We start from the raw sequence: 27,528 nt of genomic DNA, 5'->3' as shown, positions 1-27,528 counted from the left end.
TAAGTCTGACTTTTACTTTATTTGATCACTTAATGTTTACATTCAGTTCAGGTTCACAAAAGCATGTTTTATTTATAATACATATACTATCCCATATGGACAAATATAGATGAAATTATAACTTTTTTTTTGACATCTCAGCTACGTATTAACTTTGATTTTATGAACACATTTCATGCAAAAGAGGTAAAAAAACCTGTCAAATAATTGTTATTCACAGATGATAAGAATCTCAAAGTGAAATGTATGATCTTGATATGAATATTTTATCTAGAAATCTTAGGCTCAGAAACAATAACCTCTGTGTCTGAAAACAAGCTGTTTACTTCACTAATTGTAGATCCAATTTACTGCACACACTACTACTGTCTACAAATAGCAAAAGTGGAGAAGGAACATATGATGATTCATATGAAAATAAAGTCTACTTGAAGAATCACATCCTATTGGCATTTTGCTTGTAGAAACAACTTGGTTGTATTCTGTTCTCTCTCTCTCTCTCTCTTTTTTTTTTTTTTTCCCTTTTTTTTTTTTTTTTTTTTCCTGCAGCTATCATAGATATGGCCTTTGGTTATATGATCAGCTTTGTATAAATCTAATAGTAGGATAGCTGAACTAAGGCAAGAAAACTTGTAAACAGACTTTGCATGGGTTGTTTTAGTTTGGATTGTGAAATCATCCAGTCCACAGTGCAGCCCACCAGTGCAGCCACTGCAGCCATTGTTGGACTCATGCAAAGACACCCACGAAGACTTGTCATGTAGAAAGTAGAGCTGAGGTCAAACTATGAATAGACTTCTGTGTTGCTTCTACCTTTTGCATGATAAACCTTCCATGGCTTGTAACAGTGCAATAACCTTTCAGTTTCCTCAGAGAGGACTGGAAAACCTTGTCAGAACCATTTTCTCCCAGAAAGTGTAGTTCCATCTAAACAAGAAAACTTTGCAAAATCACAGTGATCTCACAAGAATATTCAATAGGATAAACAGAATAAAATATTCTGATAATGTTGAAAGCATCTGGGTTGAAATTTTTGGACCAACACATTTTAATTTTTCATTTGACATTTCATAGTAAGTATTTTAAAAGCCTTTATGTTTTTATAGCTATGAGGGAATACAAGAGAATTAAAATACCTTAAAAGAGTCCAGCTAAATCCCCTTGCCCATTTCCCTCTCCTCCCACTCTTGAGAATTTTGAAATACATAATACAGAAATGCTGCTGACCAATATGCAGCTTCTCATAGTGAAATTTTACCAATTCCTAGACAAAAGAAATGTAAGATAAAAATTTCAGGAAAATGTATAAGTAGCTGTAAATCAGGATCCCCTAACTTAATTTGAAACCCCAACGTAAAACATTAGTTATGGAAACAGGTAAAACTCACTTGGTATTTCCTCATAAAGAGGGATTCAGGCTAGTGGATTTGGGACAGAAATGGATAATAATTCAGCAGTGGCTCTGTTCTTCCCTCCTATTCTTCCATTAGATTCCTTTCTGCTTCTCTTTTCCATTGTTCAATAGGCAATGAACAGTCTGGGCTCGTGTCTGATTTGTGAGATCTGCAGCACCCTGAAGTTCATCAGTACCTTGTTCACTCACCCCACAGGAACTTCTCTTTTCTTTGCTATTTTGACTCTTCTAGGGTTTGGTGTAGATCTTGATTTTGTTTTCCTCCACCCAGAACACACCCTAAACTTGTTAACACAGTAATACTGCAGTTCACAATGCATACCCAGAACTCAAATGTAGTAGTATTCCTAATGCAGTGTGTGCAGGAAAAAATATCTCTAAAATTAATTTTATCTACATATAAAATATATATATGCCATTAAAACTCCACAAAAGGAGCAAAAACATATCTAAGGATTCAACCTTGAGAAAGTTGATGTCAACACTGAATATACAAGTTGATGGCTTCTTCCTTTAGCAGCAAAACCTATTCTTACACTTTCTATCCTCCAGCATATTTCCTCCTGCTGTAGATGTTAAGAAATTTTCACCAGTGACTAGCAAGAGGAGGATATCTGGATTTCACTTGAATGTTTAGTATCATGCGTAGATATTAAGAAGAATTACTGGAACATAACTCTTAATTGTACTAGCTATGAGATCTCCCACTGTGAAAGGCACGGTACCAATGAGGACAGACACAATCATCTCAGCTATGGGCAAACGGAAACAAAATTGCACGTTCCCTGCTGGCCAGACCAAAGTCAGAAGAGGCTTAATCTCCCTACTTTGATGTTCCTAGCCAGCTTTACAATTTATGAGCGAAGTCTCACCTGTGCCTGACCACTGCTGGTGCTCCACAGAGGCACCAAGCTGGCCCAGGAGGATAGCTGTTATAAAGAAGTCCAGTCTATAAAGACAATGCTGTGTGTTTTGCTGTGCTTGTGGGTTCAGCTTTCCTTTCAGATCACCTCCAAGCTGCTGCTGCTTCTAGAGGTGGACACTTACAGATATGGAAAGCTCTCCACCAAGCTTCTTTTCCCATAGGAAATCATTTTTTTTTGGAGAAAAGGTGATTTTCCATGGAAAATTTCCTCTTTTCAGAGTAATCCCAGCAAGTCAAACCTAAAAGACTTTTTGTTGTATTTGAGAATATATATATATATATATATATTTTCTCTTTTAGTAAGTGAAGAACGGGCATTTTCCCCATGGAAAGCCCTTTAATCTTATTTTTTTTTCAAGCAACCTCCTTATTCTCTTTACTTTTCAATATTTGCTCCATTGTTGTGGTTGCTTGGTGTCAGACTGATTTGCTTAGTGTTCATTTTGACGATAAATCAAGATAAGGCTTCTTTCTACAACATTGCAAAGTTCTATTCAGTTTATAAAAATTCTGTCATTTTTCACAAGTTGAGTTTCAACTCCAATTATTGCTTTAAAATGGTTGTTATCCTCCATTGGTGACAGCCACTAAACACAGGAAAAAGAACACCTATAATTACATACTTTGATTAAGGTCATCTTGCATTAGGTATAACATCACTTTAAACTTTTGATTTAATTTGATTTTTTTTTTTAAATGAATATATAATGTTTAGCACTCCCATAAGGAATTTATTAATATTTGCACATTTTGCTGTCTTATACAAATAATAAAATATTATATTTGTATTCTTTGAAACATTTTATGAGGAAAAGAATACCAGACCAAAAACCCAGGGAATTTACTTATCTGTCTACTCAGGCAACTAGCTCTTTAGTAATAAATCACTTATAGCTGTGACAATATCTTTTCATACAATTTCAATAAAATGTTGACTGATAGTATTTCAAAGTGACTGTATTATAATTTCTTTATATGATGTCTTAGCTAAATAACTGTTGCACTTTTCTGCTACTTATATTTTCAATTGTAAATATTTTTTTTAATTACATAGTGTATAGTTCTGTGTGGAAACAAAGGGATCTGAGTGTATCTTTCAGTAAACAGACTATGATCTTATCCAACATGTCAGATAACACCAGATAAGAGTTCCTCCCATGGCTCATAGAACCAACTTAAAGAATTGTGCAGTGGTATTTTATTCCAAAGTTTTGGTTTTCTTCTGATAAAATGCCTCTGACTATTCTTTGTAGAATACCCTGCTTTGAATTGCTTTGTCTGTGGGTATAGGACTTTTTAATTATCTTCTGTGTTGGACAGCTCTGGACTTGAATCAACATAATTAAAGGCTTCCTTGTTTGTGAATGTTGAAGTCAAAGTCAGACTGTGTCGTGGATTTACAGGTGCAAGTTCGTTTAATACAATATTGTCACTTTTTACAAGAGTTGCTTTGTCCATGTGTTCTCTGCTGTACCTCGCAACCACAGCATCAAGGAAGTCCAGCTTTGGTGGTAAAGTCCCACTCTCAAATAAGTATTTGGCTATGTAGGAGACTATAATGTTAGTAAAGAAGGAGGTAAGCATTGCAAGTGTTTTAAATGGGAATCGCTGGATATAGATATTGTTTTCATCTGGATAGCAGCCAGGATAGTAGATCAAGGGCTGAAGGTAAAGGTACGGTTCTCCTCCAGTTATTCTGAGAACAAGGCCAAATAAATATCCTGCAATGGCACCATAGGTGTTGGTTCCTTTAATAAATAGCACACAAAGGAGCTGAGGGAATATGATGATATAAACAAGGTCAGAGCTGAGGTACCACAGGCCGTAAACAGACGAAGCCAGCAGTGCCATCGCTGTTGCTGATGCTCCAAACAGAAAAACAGTGATTCTCATGACCCACACGATTTCCCTGTCTGAGGCCTGCAAAGAAATTGCAGTGTTAGGTGTTTTTTTATGGTAATATACATATGCTTTCATTTATTTCCATTTCTCTCTGTATGTCTTAAGCACAGAAAACAACAACAACAACAACAAAAAAAGGGGTGTGGTTGTCAAGCTATTAATCCTTGTGTGTTTGGAAAAATTTGGCAAATTTGATATTGTGTCAAAGAAAAATTAACAACTGAGCTGTAGAATAACTTTTAAAAATAACCACAATATGGATCAACAAGAAAAAAAAACACCAACAAACAACTCCATGTAAGAATATATTCTCCATTTCCTAAGAAAACCTCTGACTGTCTAGCCCATTTTGTGCCTTTCCTCTGTGTCAAAGGATTTCCTAAGAAATCAGTAATTCAGAAAGATGTCTCATTTCATTAAGTATTTAGGTAAAACTTATGGTTACAACACTAATTAAGAGCTGTTTAGAATAAACTCCTATGCCATGAAAACACTTGAAAGCTGCCTACCCTGATCTTTTTCAACTGTCTCATCAGTTACAACCACAAATATTTCGTGACTTTCAGTGCACTCAATATACTGTTAGGAAAAAAATGTTATACTTTTTCTAGTCATAGGTAGGAATGTGGAGGAGGTGTTTCATTAAGAAATGACACTCTGTGCTTCACCTAGTAAAAGTCTGACCCAGATTTTTCTCTAAAATTAAAAAATGGAAATGTAATCTCACGTTTTGCCGAAATGAGAGCTGGTAAATGTTCCGAGCAAACATAGAACTTGCTGATAATATCGAAGAGTCAGCCGATGACATGACAGCAGCAGATACCGCACCAAGGCCAAAGAACGAGATATAGACTGGACAAAGGTACTGGAGCACAATAGGTAAAATCATATCCGCTTCTTTTTTAGTCATGGGGTCAGGGACACCATACTCAGTCTGATTCCAGGCTGCAACATGGAGAACAGTGTGTTGTGAGTAATGCTAGTAGTCATCAGCTACAGTACAGCTCAACTTCATATACAGTGAAATATTCATACTGCCACATTTTCATTCGTATTCAGTGACTGAATTTGCTAGGGCTGGACCTAAGCATTCAAGAGAGGCACAGTCTCACTGATTTCTGTTAGGCAGATTTAATTCTTCTGCTCAGCATTTTTCCTTACCTCTAAGCTAAGTTTGACCACATCCTGTGGTAATGCTTTAGAATGTGTAATATTAAATCTACATGACTCATAAACACTGTTTTCCTCAGTAAAACCAACCTGAGATCCAAGTTCATTTGTGATGTGTTTAACTTCTCTCTTGAATTATTACTGGCTCAAAGATCAAAGCCTGATATTAAACATTTTTAATAGAGCATTTCTAACAGCTGAGCTACATGGTCACCGCAATAGGGACAACTCTCACTAAGACAACAAAAGTGACAAGGGTGTTTTGATCAAGACAATAAATTCCTGATAAATGACTTCCCTAAAACAACTAGAATAAAACCACAGTCACTTTACACTTATTACTTTTATGATGAAATAAAAATACTAGAATCTCAAGAAAATGTGAGAGAAGCAGCCCTGCAGATCCCAAGGTCAGTGCAGCAGGAGGGCAGGAGGTGCTCCAGGCAGGCAGCAGCAGTTCCCCTGCAGCCTGTGGAAAGGCCCCTGGTGGAGCAGGCTGTCCCCCTGCAGTCCATGGGTCCCACATGGAGTAGATCTCCACGCTGCAGCCCATGGAGGAGCTCCCGGTGGAGCAGGTGGATGTGGCCAGGAGGAGACTGCAGCCCATGGAGAGCCCCTACTGTAGTACTTCCTGGGGGAAGATGTAGAAGAGGATGGATGGGGGGAAGGTATTTTTAGTTTGCTTTTGGTTTCTCACTGCTAGTCTGCTAGTGATGGGCAACAAATTATATTAAACTCCCTGTCCTGAGTCTGTTCTGCCCATGATGGTAACTGTTGAGTGACCTCCCTGTCCTTATCTCCAACCATGAGATTTTTTTTTCCTTAATGGAAAAAAAAATGGGAAAAACTTAAAAATGTAGTGGGGTTTTCACACATTTATTATACTACACATTTTTAATTCTTTACCTGTGGATGCTCCAATTGCACCAATGAGTACTGCAGGAAGAGCCATCACAAGACAGCCAAAAGCAGCCAGAAATGACAAAACTTGAGCATATGTGGCAGATGATGAAGAAAGAACCCGCTGGAAATATGCTTGCCATGGGATTCCTCCTAATGTCTGCAAAAACAATGAACAACATCCTGTTATTGAGGGCTGACACTGGATTTCTTTGCTATCATCACATAGAGAGCAAAGAGAAACATCTCTTGAATACTGAAAGCTATGACGATGCTCTTTCATTTATTTATTGAATACCAGTCAGTTAGTAATAGCCGTAACTTGCATTCTTGCAAGTAATGTTAAACCTTTGTAAGACTACTAAAATCCCACTCTTTTAGGCAAGTTTTCCTTTGTACAATTAGCAACAAGACTTCACATTTGTGTAGTTCTGCAATTTCAAGGTACTGTGAGCTGCATAAATATTTGATAAAGCCTTACAAAAAATTATAAAATAGTATTGGTATATCTCATATTTGGAGAACTTGGCTTCCAACACCCTTCTCTCCTCAAAATTAGATTAGTTGCTGATAGGATTTGAAAGCAAAATTTTATCTTCCACTATGAATACGTGACCATCTAAACAAGGCAACAAGATATGTGTACATTCAGCCTGAGAATCTGAAAATAATTTTTCCACTGTCTTGATCAAATATGATACCACTATAAATTATGGGCAAAACAGTAAAAGAATATTTTATTTTATGGTGGTAACTTCTCTTGTTTTGGGTATATATAAATGAAAATCCTATTTAGACTTAAAGTTATACCTGCAAAATATGATATAAAGGAAAAGTTATGCCTGCAAAATATGATATAAAGGAGTCTTATCAAAGGCTGAAAAGTGAGTGCTATAATTCTGTCCTCAGAACAACATTTGAATAGCGTCCACTAAGTAAATAAGTGCCTATGACTAAACGGTATGGAAAGAAAATAAAGCAAATTGCTCACTAAACATGAACAGTCCAGTTCTACACACTGAATGAGGCAGGAGGCATTTGGATCTAATAGTGTGTATCCAGGTGTTTCATATATGCTTCATGCACACACAGCCATCAAATGAATGTTTCACAGGCAACTCAGATTTTGACATACTATTTTTGAGTGCTTTCCTTTGCTGTATTAATAACATTCCCCTAACAAAGCTTTCAAAGTATGTGTAAATTTCCTGAGCTCTAATAAAACAAACAAGATGAAAAGGAAATGTGTCACAATCTTGCAACATCAGAGCTTTCCTTTGTTCATCAGCAGAGATAAAACCTTCAAACTTTCAACACAGAATTCAGCTATTTGTGCTAATGTCATACACCTGCTCTCTGAGAATGTCTAAAAAAAAACTAAACTGGATAAAATGATGCATTTTACAAACTCTATTGTTAGAAAACTCTGAAGATTTTTGGCTGAGATTGTTTAAAAAAATACAAACAAAGAAATCGCAAACTAGAGTATGATAACTTGCTGTAGAGTTGCTCAGGGACACTGAGAATGGAAAATGTTTTCTAATGGAAAGCACTTAATAACCACCAATCCCATGTGTAATATAGGGGTGTTAAATAATGAAAACCCTCAGTTCATTCTGGCATGTGTGTGTATGAATTCATCCATCCATCTCTGTAAACCTTCTTCTACATCACCTACACCTTAAGGAATATTTAATCATTTGTGTAATGTATTTATTGCCTTCTGCAATATATAAATTCTTTTGCCAAGAATGACATCAGTTAAGTATTAGCCACACACTTTTAATTAATTTTAGTATAAGTCAAGTCTTGCAGCCTGATGATATTTAAATTGCATTCCTGGCACTGCTGACTTTGACAGCCATGCTACAATATTGTACTGATATTTCACTGAACTCATTCAAATGTGCAGAAATATTTAACAGGAGTCAAGAGGTTAAGAGTTTTCAGGTTTCTGGAAACAGATAATTTTTTTTTTTTTTTTTTTCAGCTGTAACAGTAACACAATGTGAGCACTTAGATGGCTCATTCCTTCACACAAGCCATCACTTACCAGTAAAAGAAAATTGTCCAGCCATGTGTAAATGTCAAGTGAGTTGATAGATCCTAGCCAAGGTGCTTGGTGCACCTGGTGCACAGCTGTGAACCCAATGTCTGTTACTGCAGGATGGGACATCGCAAAGGGTACACTGATCCACTGTAACCAAAGAGAAATACTTTGTTCAATTCTAATGTAGGCAAGATAAACCTATGAAATTATATTAACTTTGGTTTGTTTCTCTTCTTCTTGCATGCTGCTAATCAAGTTACAAGTTGACTTGCAGAACAGTCAGACTATGTGCCAGAGGAAAATCTCCAAAATGTGTAGAGTTTGATAAGAGATGGCTTACCTTTGTCCTGGACAGTATGAGTGTAAGTAGAGGATTAATCAGTGTAAATCATACCACCAGCAGGAAAGACACATTTATATATGTTCATTATGTTTTCCCTAAACTCCGCATATAGTCTTCACACCCTTTCCTGGACCACACTATAGAGCAATATCTACATATAAAAGCATACAAAAGCATCAGGATTTCTCAGTATAGGGGGACAAGACATCACAAACACAACTGAAGAATTGGAAATTTGTTTCTAATTCAACAAAAGCTGTATCATAACAAGAGAGGGGTGCTTTTGGTGAATCCCCAGATCTCCTGCTTGGGTTGGAAGGGACCTCAAAATCATCTAGTTTCAACCCCCCTGCCATGGGCAGGTTGCCACCCACCAGATCAGGTTGCCCAGAGCCTTGTCCAGCCTGGCTGTGAATACCTTCAGGAATGGGGCATCCACAACTTCTCTGGGCAGCCTGTTCCAGTGCCTCACCACCCATTGAGTGAAGAATTTCCTCCTAACACCTAATCTAAATCTTCCCTCTTTAAGTTTAAAACCATTCTCCCTCATCTTGTCATTATCTGTCTGAGCAAAAAGTTTCTCTCTATCTTTTTTACAACCCCCAATAAGTACTAAAAAGCTGCAATGAGGTCTCTTCAAAGCCTTCTCTTCTTCGGGCTGAACATCCCCAGCTCTTCCAGCCTTTCTTCATAAGAGAGATCCTCCAGCCCTCTGATCATCTTCATGGTCCTCCTCTGGACCCTCTCTAACAGATCAACATCCTTTTTATGTTGGGAGCCCCAGACCTGGATATAACACTCCAAGTGATAGAGTGGAGGGGGACAATGACCTCCCTTGACATGCTGGCCACTCTTCTGTTGATACAGTTGACATTCTGTGTTGCAAGCTTGCACTGCGTGTCGACCTTTTTGTCTATCAGAACTCCCAAGTGCTTCTCTGCAGAGCTGGTCGTAATGAGTTCTTCTCCCTGTCTGTACTCATGTCCAGGATTGCTCTGACCCAGGTGCAGTACCTTCCACTTGGACTTGTTGAACCTCAGTAAGTTCACATGGACCCCATTTTGATAGCTTGTCCAGGTCCCTTTGGATGGCGTCTCTTCCTTCTTTGGTATAACTGTACCACTCAGCTTGGTGTCATCTGCAAACTTGCTGAGGGTGCACTTGATCTCATTGTCTATGTCATTGATAAAGATATTAAACAGCAAGGGTCTCAAGATAGATCCCTGAGGGACACCACTTATCACCGGCCTCCACTTGTACATAGAATCATTCACTACCACTCTCTGGGTACGGCCTTCAAGCCAATTCCTTATGCACCCTTCAAATCAAGTTTGGAGATTGGGGGTGTCATATGAGACTGTATCAAAATCCTTACCGAAGTCCAGGTAGATGATATCAGTTGGTATAAATACACACACACACACATATAAAACACATACACATATAACATATAATACTCAGTGCAAGATGTGTTACAGCACTTTTGTACCTCAAGAACAATTTCACTCTGGGTTATTCACTATTTTCAGTTTCTCTGTTTTTGATCTGAACTAAAAAATCAGTTGTGAAACTCTTCCCAGAAACAGTTCCTGCCAGAAGACAGGTTTCCTTCACCAACAGACTTTTTGTGCAACTCAACCTTTTCCAACTCATTTTTCAGTGGTATCTCAGTAACTTGCGTTAAGAACATGGTAGTTCTTAACTGAAATGAAAACCAGTCTTTATGCTCTCTGGAGCAGACCATTGCAAGCACAGCATCCTTAAGCCTTCAAAGGTACCCAAATACAAGCAGATTACCGCAGTCCTAATGATTAGATTTAAGTGTATGGAGGTGCAAGGAGATGGGAAATCAAACATCCTCCTCTTTGTTGCTCACTAATTGCAACCACTTGTGATGAAGGCATGAATTATTGCTATGTTTTGCAGCTCTGCCTATTAATTGGGATGTTTATCAAGTACAGTTTCTCAGTTACATATTAAACTTTGCCAGTTGGAAAATTCAAAATCCATCCTTTCTCAATGTCTGCTTAGGCTTTTCTGGGAAATATCACCAAAATGTTTCAACCAAGATATTTGGAGGAAAAAATAAATATAAAATAAATATACTGCCAAAATGAAAGGATGCTTTATGCTTTTTTTTTTTTTTTTTTTTTTTTTTTTTTTTTTAGAAATTTACAGCAAATAAGGATGTCAAATGGATTTATTGTTCTTTTTGAATCTTAAGTCTCATACATGTCAAAGTGATGATCTTCTGAAGAGATGTAGTTTGCACATACTCAGATGAGATTTTCATGAGGTAAATTTCTGAAGGTCCATATGCAGCCTCCATGCCACAGCCTAGGATTTAATAGGGACTGTATTGCAAACACATTATGAGCTTTTGTAATCCATTCTGGATCCTGACAGCAACCTAGCTCTTGGTGATCTCAAGGACTACTTCTATATTAGAAAATAGAACAAGTCAAGACACTTTATCTGGCCCTGCAGTTCACTGTCATGTCGCAGCTCACATCTGTACATCTAGGTTTCCTTTCCCTGCTGAAAAAGACAGCCCTGAACTGCTCCTGGGAATTGTCTGGGGAAGCACTAGTTGGCATGGGTCAAAACAGTACCAGAACAGTCAACAATTAAATAGTATAGATGACCTTGTATTTTTACCTAGGCACTGTTTAGCTTGCTAACACAGACATAATCCTAAATTCTCTTCTCTTGCCCAATTTATTCTTTGAGCTCTTTCTAATGAGAGTAGGAAAATCACTTTTTTGAATGGAGCAGAAATAAAACAACAGCTTGTGGAAGTGAAGTAGAAATTGGGACTTTATGTTGTGACTAGGAGCTCAGGGGTAGAAGGTAGCTAAGGACTTGGAACTTGTGGGACTGAAAACACAGGAAAAAATGGACTTCTACATGACAGCTAGGAGTTTAGAATGGAGAATTAATAATATAGGTGAGATGAAGAGGCAGTAAATAATGTGGGTACAGCACAGAATCAGGGAATGACTGACTAGACAAGGTAAAGACACTGACTGGAGCAGAGAATTGCAGTTGTGGGTACAGGAGAGTGTGAAGGGAAGGAGAGAAAATACATGGGGTTGTATGGAGAAAACCAGGGAAGTACATGGGGTGCCTGGGATGGGCCACTGTTTACAGCGGCATAAGGAAGAGGCTGTGCCTGAAATGAGGAGACAGTGTAGCTAACAGAAGTGATTAATAACAAGCATCGCCTCTCTGTTAAGGAACAGACATTAGAGGAATAAACAGTAAAGCTCTATGCCAGCGGGAATACAAACTGCTCCAGAGTCTGTAGAGGAACCTGGGACATTGAGCCTGTAATATCTACTGTGACACTTGCTGTGAAAGTGTCCCATCTCATCTAAAACCTACAGCATGACCATTTAGGTGCTATCTGAAGCTTCCAGCTTCTCATGACTCCTACGGTAATGCATGTGATTTCTTCTACATGATGTTATTATTTCATATTTTAAATGGGAAATTACATATAGTGCCCAACCTGGATTAAAAGAGCACTATTAAAGCTACAGAACCAACCATATAGAAGGCTGCTACACAGCCTTTGTTTGTCTTCCCTTCCCTGTAAGGTTCATGCTGCCTTTAATTACAGGATCTCATGTTATTCCCACAGGATGAGGGTCTTTATTAGTGCATGAGTGATTTACTTTATTTTGGGAATTTATGTAATGTATGGGAATTTATGTAATGTACACCATCTGTGGAACCTGAATGGTTTGCAGATATTAACATGCATGTTAGGGAAGGAGTCAGTATTTTCCCCACTGTACAGGTGAAGAAAAGAAGTGTGAGCGAAGAAGCTCTGGAATAACTTCTCATCAGAGGTGGCCAGCTGGAACTTGGATTTGCTTTTTCAGAGTATTTAGCACCATTCCCATGCAATCAGTTACAACTGGGAGTGCTTAGCACTTCTGCAAATAAGGCCACAGGCCTCATGATAAGACACCACAGAGTGAGGACTCACACAGGGTTGGCTAGTGGCCACCTGTGCAAGCAGTGGCTGAAGCAATTTCCCTAGGGCTGCCCAGGAACTCCAGTGAAAGCAGAGAAACAACCCTGGGTCCCCCAAGGCAAAATTCAGCTCCTTCACCTTGAGCCACCCTTTTATTTCAGCCTGTCACAGTTCTCTACACAACTGTGACAATCTATTACTGGCACTGGCAAGCAAAGACAGCAGTTTCTTTGATTGCAGCCTTATGGTCTGACCCCTGGTTGCGTTGCTATTTTTCAGAGTAGAGTCAAAGAACAGTAGTAAAACAGGAAAAGGCTGCCCAAAAACATATCATTGATAACTGATGGACAAATCATACCATCATATTTGAACAGCAAGACCATATCACAGGCACTGGAAGGAGATATGGTCTTATAGGCAGATAGGGAAGGAATCAGAACCATTACTACTCTGAGTTAGATGCTCAGCAGGAAAATTACCTCTTGCCAACAGTATTGTCAGAGTATGGGCTGTACTTTGGTGTAAATACAGATTCTAAAGTCATGCTCTGTGAGTGGAGATATTTTTTCTCTGCACTCTCAGTGAAGACACAGTTCCAAAATCTCTGCTGGGCAACAGGTCTCAGTATTTGTCATAATTCTCAAGGAAAAATCTTCAACAAAGGGGAAAAAAAGCCAAGCTTACCAGCCCCAGGAAGATGCAGAATAGCTGAACAACATCGGTGTAGGCCACAGAATAAAGCCCACCCACAAGAGTGTACATAGTTGCAATCAGGGCAGAAACAATGACTGAAATATTGATATTAATGTCAATGATCACACTTATGGTGGCACCTGTGGGGAAAACAAAACAAAACAAAACAAAACACTGCATTAGTGTATGTCACAGAATGATGAGAAGGTTCACCTCTGTCAGGTTGTGTATACACGTACTGGTCTGCTATCCAGTCTGACACTGCAAAAAACATGAAGACATAACCCCCTCTATCTTCTGAACATCCCTCTGCACCTTTGATAGGAGTGAGAAAAGGAAGACTCCTGTTGGTCTAAATTTAAGATCTATCACTTTGCAGGTTCTTACCAAATGGAGAAGGATCCCAACAGCTTTTCCTTACAGAACTGCTCAAGTTCTGCAAAGACTACAATTTTCTGCATGTGGAAAAACCACATATAGACACTGGAAGCCTCCCTGGATGAGTTACAGTTGCATAGGAACAAGTGTATAAATGCAGTAAAGATACTGTTTTGTATCTCTCTTGTGCTCTGAGCTGTCCCCTTTTGACCAGGGAAGAATCATTCATTGACTTTTCTAAAGTGTCTTTGAACTATTTACATGGGAGAAAGTTGGGTTTCTTTGCAAACTGGAGAATACAACAACCGTTGTTGACCTGGAAAACAAGCTTTCCTGCAAGCACCATCAAACAAGATTTCAGTTGTAGAAAACAGACCACAATGTTGAGCTTGCCAGTCAGTCTTCACAAAACAGCTTGTAGAATCAACTTCATTGCCCTCTAGGACTTTCTGGTCCTTCTCTTAAAAGTTGCTTTCCAGCTGGTCAGTGCCCAGCCTGTACTGGGGCATCAGGTTGTTCTTTTCCAGGACTTGGCATTTCCCTTTGCTAACCTTCATGAGCTTCTTGGCCATTTCTGCAGTCTGTTGAGGTCCCTCTACATGGCAGCACGATCCTCTGATCTGTCAGCAACTCCTCAGAGTTTTATTTTCTTCAAACTAACTGAGGATGCACTAGGGCCAATCATCCAGATCATTAATGCAATTATTACAGAGCACAGGACTCACTATTAAGCCTGGAGGAACTCCACTGGGTGAGTGGCCATCTCAGCTGGATTCTCAGAAGTCACAGACTTCTGAGACTGGTAGCTCAGCTACTTTTCAGTCCTCCTCACTGTCCACTTCCTTACTATGTACTTCATCAGTTTATTTATATTATGGGAGACAGTGTCAAAAGGTCTTGCTGGAATCTTCAAGATGCACTGCTCTCCCTTTTTGGATCAGGCCAGTCAGCTCATCAGGGAAGGAATCAAGTTAGGCATTTTTCCCCTTCATAAATCCATGCTGACTCCTCCCAATCCTCCTGTTACCCCTCATTTGTTTGGAAGCATTTTCCAAGTTTATTTGCTTCATCACCTTCTCAGGGATCAAGATAAGGCTGACCAGCCTTTGGTTCTCTGTGCCCTCCATCTTGACCTTCTTGGCGGTGGGAGTGGCATTTTTTATTTGTATTTCTTCCAATCTTCAAGAACATTCCTGATCACCACAATCTTTAGAATATTACTGATTGTGTCCTGGCAATGCCATCAACCAGCTCACTCAGCAATGCATTTTGTGAAGTCCCACAAACTTGTGTCTGTTCAGTCTATTTAAATGTTTCCTAACCTGATCCTTTTCCAGCAAGTCTTCCTAGCCCTGAACTTTCCTAGGGTTTTCAGGGTCTGGATGTTCCTGAAGGTTGGTCTGAACAGCAAAGAACGAGGCACTAAGTACCTCAGCCTTCCCATATCCTTTGACCTCAGGTCTTCTGTCCCATTCAACAGCAGGCCTACATGTTACCTAGTTTATGTACATTTAGGAACCATTCTTATTGCCCTCTATTGTCAGATTCAAATGTGTATGGACTGGCGTTTCTAAACCTAACATGCTCAGGTAACATTTCAGTATTCCTTCCAGGTAACCTCTCCTTGCTTCTGCATTTGAATACTTCCTTTTTATGTCTGATTCTAGCCAGGAGCTCCTTTTTCATCCATGCAGGTCTCCAGACACCTTTGCGTGTTTTACTGATCATCAGGGTGGACCGTGCATGGAGGAGGTGATCCATGAATATCAACTGGTTCTCCTGAACCCCTGTTCTCCCAGGTGTCATCTCCCATGGGATTTCTCCAAGAAGAACCCTGAAGATACCAAAATCTACTTTCCTGAAATCTGTTGCTGTAATCCTGCTTTTTGCTTTGTTCCTTCCTCTCAGGACCCTGAACTCCACCATCTCCTGAATACTGCAGGTAAGACTACCTGCAGCCTTCACATCCCCAACTATTTCTTCCTTGTTTGCAAATATCAGGTTCAGCAGAGCAATGCCATTCATCAATTCCGTGGTTATTTTTTCCAGGAAATTGTCAGTGTATTCCAGAAAGCTCCTGATTTTTTTTGTGCCCTCCAGCAGCATCCTTCTAGCTGCTATCAAGGTGTTTATACACTTGCCTTAGATGTATTAGCTATTTCAAGTGATTGAAGTCTTTTAACACTATGTTTAAAATTCCCTCTCTTTCTAATTAGGGTACTTTATATTAAATGCTTAGCAATAACTTTAAATTCTTGCAGATACGGCAGGTGAATATTCTTGACCACATAGGTGTAAAAGTTCTGGCAGTACAACACAGCATGATGTATGGTATATGAGAGTTGCAGAGAGCCAACAGGCTTTTTGTTCTACGTTGAGTCTTCAAGATTCATGTGTTGTAGAATTACAGACTTGAACTTCTTTCACAATCTGAAAGTCCTGTCTTTCCCTTCTATAACCCTGCCAAGCAAGGAATCATGAGAATCAACAAGTGAAGAGTACTGGGATTAAACATTCATCAGTGAGGACAGATGTGCAAATCAGGAGATATAATATAAATACGTCTATTCACAGATAGTTACAATTTTCAAAGACCTTTATTGTCACTGATAGTCTTTAGCTGTCAGCCGTTAATATAAAACAACTAGAAAGGTATTCACATCACTTGCTTTGAAATATCACAGATTAGCTTGTCCTCAATCAAAAAGAAAGTATATTCCAAATACTCAGAGAGTTCTTCAAGCTATTCAACTCCTATCACCTCAGCATGTAGTTTGTTCTTAGTCCTTTAAGGGTTTTGTGATGAAATTGTGGTAAACAAGCTCCCCATTGCTTTGCAGTTCATCAGAGCACAGTTGGAGAGTACCTTCAAAATTTATTTTCTGTTTAAAATAGCTTGTGCTAGAAAGCATTGCCACATGCATGTGCACTATGAGTATGATTAGCTGGTAAAAGTCAACTGCTGGTGCTTCAGCTCAAGGGCTTTCTCACTTCTTGAAGGGATTGCTAAATTCAAACCTGAAATATAATTAAAAACCCTGGAAACTGATTTATTTTTCAGGACTGGATGAGAAGTTACATGATTTTCTATTGAGTCATAGTTCCACTAATTCTCTGTATACTTTCTTGAATCATAAATATTTTCTTCATTTTGTCTAGTAGAAAGCCATGTCAGCAGATAGAATAATATTTAAATTTATTTACCTGCATCTTGATTTACTTCTATTATTTGTGGTATGGAAAGTTGTCTTTTTTTTTTTTTTTTTTAATGTAAAAGATTATTTTGTTTAGATGCATTGTCAATGGTGTTCCACATTTTTCAGGGAAATTTTAGCTTTCTCTTGTGGTCTCAATGGTATAAAAGAGAAGCTCAATCAGCTTTGACATAAAAGGCATACTTGCAATGACTCATGTCACCCTCACTGCTAAGGGAAATTTGTGTCTAAATTTTTCCATGCTGCTTTGAGAAGGGACCTCTTAAGGATACCTGAAAATGAATAGATATCTTGCATATCTTTCCATTACCAAAATAATCGATGGAGTGCCGTTATTAGTTTTGACTACTGATTACCATAGGACCAAGACAACTTCCACACTCTTCATCATTTAGTTAGGATAGTTAGTATTTGAAACCAGGCTTTTTATATATTTCTGTTTTTCTTAATCATTTACAACCATTATAAGTTATTTTTTATAATGCTAATTCCTTACCTAAGGCTGAGAAGATGGCAGCAGCCCAGAACATTTCTCCCATTAAAGCTGGAATAAACAGGAGACCTCCCATCCTTTTTCCATAAATCTGTTGAAAAGGGTCTAGCATTGTCACATAACCTTTGGATCGCATGGGTTTTGCAAAAAACAGACCACCTACAAAAGAAAAGTAGCAGAAGGCTGCAGTGGAGAAATGTGTTGCTATTAAAGGGTAAAACATAGAATTTGAATTAAAGGTACAAATATATATATACACACATATATGTATTTAAGAAATAGGTACAATTAAAATATCTGCTGGGAACTCTAACTTTACATCTATCTACAGAGTTACATAAACAAACTCACACTATTCATGTCTATAGTGTGATAATGAACAATTAGTGTTTTAATTTGCCTAGTTCAGTTTACTCCATCTTCCACTATGGATACTGTCAGGGTTTTGTGTAATTTTTTATCAGCCTAAGAAAATGTTTTTTTCTACCTAATTCTGTTCATACTCAGAGCTGAACCCAGCATGACTATGGGTCTGATTTCTTTACATGAGGCTACTCTAAAAATAAAACTGTCTGGGATTCCTGGATCAGAAATATGAGTTCACACATGGTATAGTATGCACACAGCAAGTGTGATTCTTCCAGGACAATTCAGATTTATAATGTATGCTTAAATCAACCCTACTCCACCTGGAGGGTAGGTCAAATGCCTTCTGGGCTCTGCAGGTGTCAGGCTCCCTGAACATTCATCATTCACTTATTTCTGTGCATGCTCAGAAATGTTGATATATCACAGTTCTTCTCTGCCTGGCTTGCATATGTGCTGTATATGTACATAAATGTATAAAGTCCTCATATTTCTAACATGTTTCTAATATACAATCTACAAATTCCTTCTGGTTGGGAGGAAAAAAAAAAAAAAGAAAAAAAAAGGATACATCTCTGAAAAGCTGAAACAGCCATTAACCTGTCTTGTTAATACTTGCACGTCTACAGCTAAGTAGACTTCTCTCACAGTAAAACTGCTGAAATACGATATATAAACTACATTTAAAAAACTATAAGATGAGGGAGATCCTAAAAAGATCAACTGTCCAGTATTTGGAGACCTTTAATTACGTTCTTCATCACAATATATGTGATCTATCCATTGTATTGTCCAGAAGATTTTCTGAATTTCTCTGTCATACCTTATACCATTGATATTTCTTCATTTCATTAAGTTCCCTGAACTGAAGGTACTTGCTTACCAATCATAATATATTTATACCCCTTGTGTTACACTCTTTTTAGACAGGTAATTTGCAGGCAGAAAATCTCCAGTTGTTTTTTTCTTTTTTTCTACTATTTTTGCATTGTTCATGAATCCCATTCCTATTCTACTTGTTATGTCATCACTACAAAATACAGCTAAAACAGGAAAAAAAATCACTGGTAATATAATCTATTAGGCCATTCAAACATCTGTCAAAGGTAATAGGAGATATGTTAACCTTTAGAATTGAATTGGTTGAAAAATTAGAAAAAATAGTATACAGCAGAGCATTGAATTACCAGGGAGATTGATTTAATCTTAAATCCTTCAGTCTGAAACAATATTTCTTCTATGGTTCTATTCTTGTATTTATCATTTTTTAAAGTGTAAACAACTCTTCCTCCTGCCCCTAAATCTTCACGTACAGATCATACCTACAGATATGCTTTCTTTGCTGTGCTCTGCGAAGGGATGTGTGGTCACATGATGCAGACATTTATTTTTTTTCTCTGCAGTGGCCTACACTTATCAGTTCAGGGAAAAAAATATGGATTTCATTAAAAAAATAACAACAAAAAACAGCTGGAAATGCAAAAAGGGAGCGTCTAACTCACCCCCTATTATTAATTTTGCCAATTCTACAGAGGTTATGAGCCTGGAAAATGCTCATGGCTATGATCTTAATGATCACTTAATGACACAGATCGATCATGACCCTCATGACCTCAAAGTGACATCAACTGTTCTTCAAGCAGACATCTACCATTACTGTTTGCCTTACAGGAAATAACGCTGCTGCCAGGGATGGGAACTACTGTTGGAACTAGAGCTGGCCTGCATACACCAGGGAGGAACATGCATCATGTGGAAGGTTTCTGCATGGGAAGAGAGGAGAACCAAGACAGGCCATAGGAAAGCACTTCCAAGGGGAAAATGAGTTGTACAGGAAGAAATGATAGGGGCAAGAAGAGCTGGAAAAACAACCAAAGGGAACACAGGGACAGACTAGCTGGGAGGACCATGAGAAAAGGCTTGAACTAGACTGAGAGGCTAAGTATTGTTAAAAGTCTAATATACCAGTAGTATTAATAAAAGATGAAAAACGAAGGATCATTTTGGCAAACATATTCTTTCGAAGCTGTTGCACCAGCACTTCCATTAGGGACATGATCTGTTCACAAACAGAGGATACACTTGACAGCTTTGTGGAGCATTCATCATGGCTTACAAGGCAACATTTCTGTTGTGAGCTGCTCCATGCAGTTGAGACATGATTAGAGATTTTTTATTGATATTAAGGAAAGTAAGGAAGGTCTAAGACTAAATTTGGGGAGTTACAGAACACAGCATTAAAATTACAATGCTGCTTGTATCTTATACACCAACCGTACACACTACAGGATTCAGTATTTACATTTTGGCACATGATTTGGAGTTTTTTACTATAGTTAAAAGGACATTTAACAAATTTTAAGGCAACAAGCTGGTTGTGCTCCAGGCTACCTGCCTAAAATTAAGTAAGTTATTTATACTCACTGAAGATTTAAAGACGTAAGTAGTTCTGTAATATGCAAGTATATTTGCCACTCTTGAAGTCCAAGATTTAGAATATTATCTGATAGTCTGAAAATCAGTAATCTGATATTATGTTCCAGATCATATAGATTCTTAAAGAAAACATGAATATATAAAACCAAGCACATATAATTAGCACACGCCCAAACAAACAAACAACAAACAAAATCCCTTTCTTATTTTGAACCCCATAGATCACTATGGTGGTCATAACCATCTAGGTCTTGATGAGACATTCAGGGTACTGGAGATATCAAACTACTCAAAGTGATTTCCCACTTTTCCTTTTAATAGCCTAAGCCTATCAGCAAAAGGGATCTAGTTTACTTCAGTGTCCTTTTATCAGACCCTAGTGGTGTCATTTCAGATGATGGTCTTGTCATCAGAACTGTTTAAAACCAGAGGCTGTTAGCTTCAGTTGCTTGCTTACCTAAAACCAGACTAAGGGAATAACCAATAGGTGCCTGAGCCCAAGCTAGACCATAGCCTGGGACATATACAGCTTCTGCTGTCCCGTTGATGTAACCTCCTCCAACCCATGTGGCTGAAAAAGAAGAAAAAATATTTAATGCCCACAAAGAAGGAAAACCTCCCATGTTGTAGAATGAAATCATCATCACTTATAATATTGCGATTTTTTATTGTGTGTACTGTACAAGTCCCAGACACGACAACCTTCTATAGAATGTAGTCCTAATCCAAAATTTTACAACTTAAAACATATGAAAGAGAAACCAGATGGACCCTGCACAGTCAGTGAAAATGTGAGGCCCGAGTCCCTCACTACTTTTTTTACAATGAATGAAGCATATCAACTCATTAATCATTACCATTTTCTTTGTGTTAGTCCAAATGAAGGAGGGAGAGCAGAGGAAAAACAATAAACAAAAAAATGACAAAGTCACCCCAGTTGAGAAAACTCAGAGCATTTAAACTAGACAAGAGTTTAATTCATCCATCTTTTAACAGGGCTTTTATGAAAAAAGTGCCTTTAAAATCTTACTGAATTTTAAGTTGTGGCTACATGAAGCATATTTATTAAATTCTGATTTCCCTGAGTAGAGAAATCCTTATATAGGGCTGTGATGGTTTTGTACTGCTATTTAAGTTCTGAAAGTTTTCTCATTTATTTTTGTGTTCCCTGAAGATATATTCCAGAAGTGAATTGTACTATCTGTAGTATTTGTGAACATTTGTCTAAGAAACAACATTATTTTAGAATACTGACCTCAGACCCTTAATGAATTGATCCTCTGCCTTCAAGACAAGTTTCTACATTTGAGAATTTTGGATCTACAAAATTCTGGCTGAATTTCTGGTCTGTAAGAAATTCTCAAACACAGAAATTTATCATGATTGTACTTGCAAAAATCATTCATAATTAATTCTGTAGTGAAGTAATTTTCAGAATTTTGTGTCTCAGATAAAGAAATGGAGTTGAACACAAATGATGAAGAATTAATTAGAATTCCTAAAGAGCTTTAATGGCAATCTAGCTGACCACTCTTTTCCACTTAACTGTTGTACCTCTCTATTACTACTTGATGCTAAATTGCACCATGGCTTTAGAATCAAAGATCTCTGGAAGCTGCAGCATTGCAACTGTCTCCCCTCCTGCATTTTGAAACATAGGAATAGACAGAACTGTTGTTGGAATGTTGTTGGAACTGTAAGGGACTTGTACAAAAAATGTGTATGCAGAGAAAATCTGTAACAAAAGGAGTGACCCCATGCATTGGTAGATGTTTCAGTATTGAGACCTGCTGCACCTTACAGAGACAAGTGAGTGATGCCCATGTGGAATCGCATGGAGAAGATGGGTGACCACTGATCCTTGACAGGAAGATACAGGGGTACAGAATCTATATAGAAAATCATGAGGCATTTGGGATTTTGTGCCTCTTAAAAATGCGAATCTACTGAAGTAGGTGGGAATATGGGTTACTGAAGTCAATATACACCTGGGATGTGTGTTGCCTATTGAGTCTCAAGCAGAATATACTTTGAGAATATGTTTTAAGCACCTGCATGCTGTAGCAACTTACTGAATAAATAATTAGAAAAATATTTGTATTTGTCTCCCTCCCTGGAAAAAGTATGAGCATGAATACTACATGAATGATACCCACTTCCAGATAGGAAAAGGTACTCCATAGCCAAGGAAAAATGTTTAGCAGATCTGCAGCTGTGGTGCAAGAAGTCTTCAGCATCCAGCATTGATTTGCCTGGGGCTGCCACTGAAAGGGTGTTTGCTCTCCAAGGAGATCTTGGAATGCTGTACCCAGCTTCCTAGCTTTGGCCTGGAGGGGACGAAGACATTTCAGTTCTGTAGGATTTTGCAGGGGTCATTGCCCTTCCATGCCTGGGGACAGGAATGCCACCCTATGGACGGGTAGGTAGGTAGGCTGGCACAGAGGATTTAGCTTTCATTGATTTAGCTAATTGATTGACTTCATTTCTTGATTGGGAGTTTAAAAATTAGCTGCTGATCAATTTTTGTGTGCACTTTGCTCCTCTGGAACACTTGCCAAGGACCTCAGAGCTTCAGAAAGGTGTTACACAGCTTTTTGTCAGGGGGTTAAAGGGTATACTTTTATCAGTAAATATATTAGAAAGAAAATAATGGGATATGATAGGAGGGGATTTCATCCCAAGATATTAATGTTCTGATCCTCAGTTTGCTAAGCCACATTTTAAAGTTAGTTTAATACCTTTTTTGGTGAAATTCTTTTTTTTTTTTTTTTTCATTTTCTTTTATTTTTTATTTTTCTAAATCAGACAAAAGGAATATAAAATTTAATAATCTATAGAAACACTCATGTGGTAATCCATTTTAATCCTCTCTTTGCCTGACATCTGAAGGACCCCAAACCACTGCAAATACCATTTAAAATAAACACCCTCAAAAACAATCAGGCAAATACTGAGGATATGCAGTGTAATTCTGCACTTAGTTCATTTGAAGAACAAAGAAAAGAATCTCAGAGTTCTTTAAATATATTGATATATATTAGCAGGTCAGATTTTCTGGCACTTCTTTGTAAATGATTGCTTGTCTAACCGTTCAAATTATTGAATCAATTGTCAAGTTCTATAAGATGAAATTCCTGATCAAGTGATTAAAAAGCCCCAGAATATTGATAATATTAATATTATTTCTTTTATTCTTGTGGAAGAATACAAAGCTCCATCCAAGTAAAATGATAATTACATTAATAGATTATGACATTTTTAGTGGCACTTGTAAGGATTTTAATTATGTCATTTCAAATATTTCCTTTGGGGTTTAATCTCAATCACCAAAATCAGGATAGACTCAGATTTGCTACAGGCATCTTTAAAGAAATTCACCCATACAAATTAAGGAATGCTAATATTTAGTCCAACCTTTTAATTATATTTATGTAAAATTATCCTCATGTAAAAATGATACACAAATTAAAATCATGCCTATTGCAAAACTATGTTAGATCATTTTAATATGAGCTGTTGTGATCCATCCAGAATTCAAGATTTTCCCTCCTGTTTTGATAGCTGCAGATACACTCCACTTTCAGTCGAGTGCCAATCAACCTCCATGTTCAAGCATCTTAGTGGGTAGCTGGTATAGCTGATTCTTCAGGATCATAGTCTGAATCCATGTATGTCCATAGCCATTATTCATAGGGAGTACACTTGCTTTAAGGCTTTTAAATGCCATTTAGAAAATGAACTAAATACTCAGGAGTCTCTAGTCCATCCTATGAAGTCATGTTCCTTATGCTCTGAATGTTTTAAATGTATAGACTAAGTCCTGTCATCCTCCCTTCTAAGTATAGAACATGGTAGAGTTTGTCTCCAGCAAGAAAGACGGAATTAATCGTAATCTGAAGTGTTTCACACATATATAAATAATATCCTTTCTATCCTTCTTCTCTTTTAAAAAAAATCTAGTTTTTCTTTTATAGGTAGGCATTGCTTTTTAATTCTTAGACAACTAAAGCTGTAAAATATCACAGTGATTTTGTTATAGCTTTACGAAGTATATATCCCAATCACTCTCACTGAGACAAAACTTTAACTAGCCTCTGATTCCATAGGCTTGTGTCCACACCTGGCTCTACGTGCAAGTTGTGGTTCCCCAAAAGTGAAAGTGGAATTTAGTTGGCATCTCAAGCTTTAATTGCCATGTTTATGGAAGATGGAGGTGAGAAAGTATGTAAACCCTGATGTTTAAACCAGAGTGTTTTACCTGAGCAAGGACTTTAGGATACTCTGATATTCTACCGCAGAGATGATATACTACATCATCTCAGGAGGTTGCATGAAATAGAATGAGCATGTGTGCGTGTGAATTGTGGTAGTTATAAAAGTTGCCTCTTATACAGCAAGACTAATATCAAGTCTCATCTCTGCTTCAGCTGTTACAAAAACTATTCCTGTAAGGTTGGATTAAGGAGACCAGAATTTGTGTTTTCTTCCACTGGCAAGGCTCTTAGTTACAGCCACCTCTGCAGGGAATGTCTTGTTTCATCTCTACTCTGCCAATTTAATGATTATGGTTTTGTGGCAAGCAATATCTCTACAAAATATTCTGGTTTTGGTGCTCTTGAAAACATTTAATGTGGCAGAAAACAGTCAAACCAGCTTTTGCTGTAAGTAGAACCTTGTCATATCTAATGCCTCAGTAGCTGATGGATATATGACTACTGAAGCATCAGATGTACTCCAGGGCATTATAACGAAGTGATAACAGTAGAACAACTGCCTGGCTTCAAACTTTAACAACTTTTACAAACATCCTTTACTCTTTATCCAAATATTTAATCTTTCAGTGAGGAAAATGGCTCTATGAGAAGATGGGGATTACTCCTGATTAAAAAACACAGAAGTTTGGTTCAAGTTTTTATGCAACTCTTCCTTATTAAGTAAATGTGAAACCACTACAGGGCAGAATGAAAACTCCCATAACCTAATAAATCAAATTTGAGGATTGAAAGGGCTTTGCCAGAATAGAATTTAGAATATCAAAACAATGAAGCATGCTTAAATAAAATTAAATTGCTTAAATAGAAAGGGTGGGCCAATTCATTCTTCTTATAATGTAGTTTTGTTCTGATACCACCTGTTAGCTGCAAAACTTGAGATTTTGGATCACATTGTGAAACACTTGTTTACCCACATACGTTATCTGGTTCAATTGGCTCTGGGAGTCAGACTGCACTGCTTACAAAATTAGTGAACTCATTCTTCACCAAGGCTTTTCCTACTGATACTACTATTCACAACGATGTCTTATTTTGTCAAACTGTTAAAAAAAAAATCTAAAAGAATTCACAAAGTAAGTTTGCTTGTGAGTCAGTGGACATATGAATTTAGATTTATGCCAATTTCCTTTTAGAATCTTATTCTAAATTGATGCTGACACCCCCTCCCTCCAACCTTTTTCCATATAAACTTTGCCTTACTCAGATTAAGCAAAAATAACTCATGAATTTGGATGGCTTCAACAACAATAACAATGATCTTAAAACTGGATTTCTTATTAATCCATAGAACTCCTGTATTTCTGTCACAAACATATCTGTTCTACAGATGAATATAAAAACAATGAATATGAAATATAACATATTCTTCCTGTACTATTTTAAACAATTTGTTGTTTTTATCTAGATATTACTTGGCTGTTCACTAAACAATATCAGCAGCAACTGGAAAAGAAAGTATAGATATTTTCTACATTTTGTATGATTTAACATACAAATTATAGTTCTCTTTCACTCAGATGGAAAACTGACAAGCTACACACTGGTTGGAAAAAAAGAGAAAAATAATTTTTACATACCAGTCATTGTAAATCCGCCAACTAGCAAGCCAATATCTCTTCCACCGACTATAATAGCTTCGCTGCGATCTCCTTCGCTGCCGGTGTTCTTGGTTTTCCAAGCAGCCCATATCCCAACTGCCAGGATAGCCAGGTAAAATACAACTATGGCCACCAGCCCTTCCACATGGAAAGGCATGTTGAAGTCCTGACTGTTTCCTTGATCGCTATTTCATTAAGACCTCTGGAGAAAATGGAATAATACATCTGCATTTAACAAATCTGCTAAGATGCTTTTTAGAATCAATACACAAAGAAAACTCAGTTGGTTATTAAAGAGGCTGTTCTGGTGAATTTATGAAATGGGTCTTTCAGATGTAATTGAAATTAAGTTTACGTACCAATTAAAACGCCTGTGGAGCAACAACCAACAATTGTAACCAGTGATTACGATGGAAAATGAATGATGTGGCTAAAAGCTACGCTGGTCTTAGAAATCAGTTAGAGAACTCAGAATTCTTTTAGTCACCAAGTTCCCAGTGCCAGGGAACTCTTCAGTCAATAAATGGTACATGGAATAGGATAGAAGATCGTGGCCATGAGGGCTATTACAGAAGCCTCCAGTTAGAAGACAAGCCACTGAGCTGTTTCGAGTGATATAAGAACTGTAGAGAAGTAATAAACACAACAGCAAAAGACGTCTTTGGAGTCTATGTGTTGGGATGCCGAGTCTTTTCCTCCTCCTGACATCTCCCACGTTTAAAAATCTCCGCTTTCTCTTTGGTGATTTTCCAGCGGGGAAAAAGTATTAATCAATTCGCGCTCGCACTTTCAAGTGGAAAGCGTGCAAGCTGTCGAACAGCAGAAAAAGGCGAGGAGGGCGAACCGCGGCGGGGGCGAACCCCGGGGCTCCCCTCTCCCCGGAGAGCCCTTTCCCGGAGCCCCCTTCCCCTCTCCGCTCCTCTCCCGCTGCCACCCCGCGGCGCCTCCGAGACCCTCCCGCACCCCGACGGCTCCGTGCGGAGCCAGCCCTACCTGCCGGGGGGCTCCGCGGGGCTCCGCATCGCCCTGCTCGGCCGCGCACCCCCCGCCCGTCCGCCCCTTCCCACCGCGCCGTCGGGGAGCGGAGCCCCCCGGCCGCCCGCCCCACCTGAGCTCTGGCTCCGCGCTGCCCCGCAGCCCCTCGGGCACAGCCGCCCATCCCCGCGAGGTGGCGGAGGGGGTGAGGCTCGGGTGGCTGTGCCCCCGGCCCGGGTTTTAGCCGCGGGGGGGCGAAGGAGTAAAGGTGGGAGCGTCTCTTTCCTTCCCTTCCCTCCCCACCCCGCCCCCGGAGGTGCCGGCGGTGCACCGAGAGCTGAGGCTGCGGCGGGGGGCTCGTGGATTAAAAAGAGGAAAATGTCTTTATAAAGGAGGAGGGTTGAGTGGGGTGAG

At 38.5% G+C, this 27,528-nt stretch overlaps 1 protein-coding gene across 2 annotated transcripts; it reads right to left on the bottom strand.

Moving 5' to 3' along the window:
• On the bottom strand, window positions 1-27,528 carry SLC5A7 (solute carrier family 5 member 7). Of its 2 annotated transcripts, XM_038173271.2 has the most exons (9): window positions 27,248-27,528; window positions 26,119-26,341; window positions 20,725-20,838; window positions 17,469-17,624; window positions 13,371-13,519; window positions 8,365-8,508; window positions 6,318-6,471; window positions 4,969-5,186; window positions 1-4,259 (listed from the first exon to the last, which is right to left on the bottom strand). In XM_038173271.2, exons 2-9 carry the CDS (start codon window positions 26,294-26,296, stop codon window positions 3,636-3,638), a joined length of 1,737 nt encoding a protein of 578 aa, XP_038029199.1. In that variant the 5' UTR covers window positions 26,297-26,341; window positions 27,248-27,528; the 3' UTR covers window positions 1-3,635. The 2 variants fall into 2 exon arrangements, with proteins under 2 accessions (XP_038029199.1, XP_071887551.1); XM_072031450.1 differs by lacking the exons at window positions 26,119-26,341; window positions 27,248-27,528 and adding an exon at window positions 21,523-22,034.

This window comes from Anas platyrhynchos, chromosome 1 (assembly GCF_047663525.1).
Source record: "Anas platyrhynchos isolate ZD024472 breed Pekin duck chromosome 1, IASCAAS_PekinDuck_T2T, whole genome shotgun sequence".
In the NCBI taxonomy this organism is placed as follows: domain Eukaryota; kingdom Metazoa; phylum Chordata; class Aves; order Anseriformes; family Anatidae; genus Anas; species Anas platyrhynchos.
Note: the sequence above shows the minus strand (reverse complement) of the source record. Positions and strands in the feature narration are given on the sequence as shown.

Coding starts and splice junctions, on each gene's coding strand:
- SLC5A7 (XM_038173271.2), bottom strand. CDS start 26,296: ATGCCTTTCCATGTGGAAGGGCTGGTGGCCATAGTTGTATTTTACCTG. Junction 13,520..17,468: donor TGCCATCTTCTCAGCCTTAG/GTAAGGAATTAG, acceptor TTTTCCCCACAG/GTGCCACCATAAGTGTGATC. Junction 5,187..6,317: donor TGCAATTGGAGCATCCACAG/GTAAAGAATTAA, acceptor TCCATGTTGCAG/CCTGGAATCAGACTGAGTAT.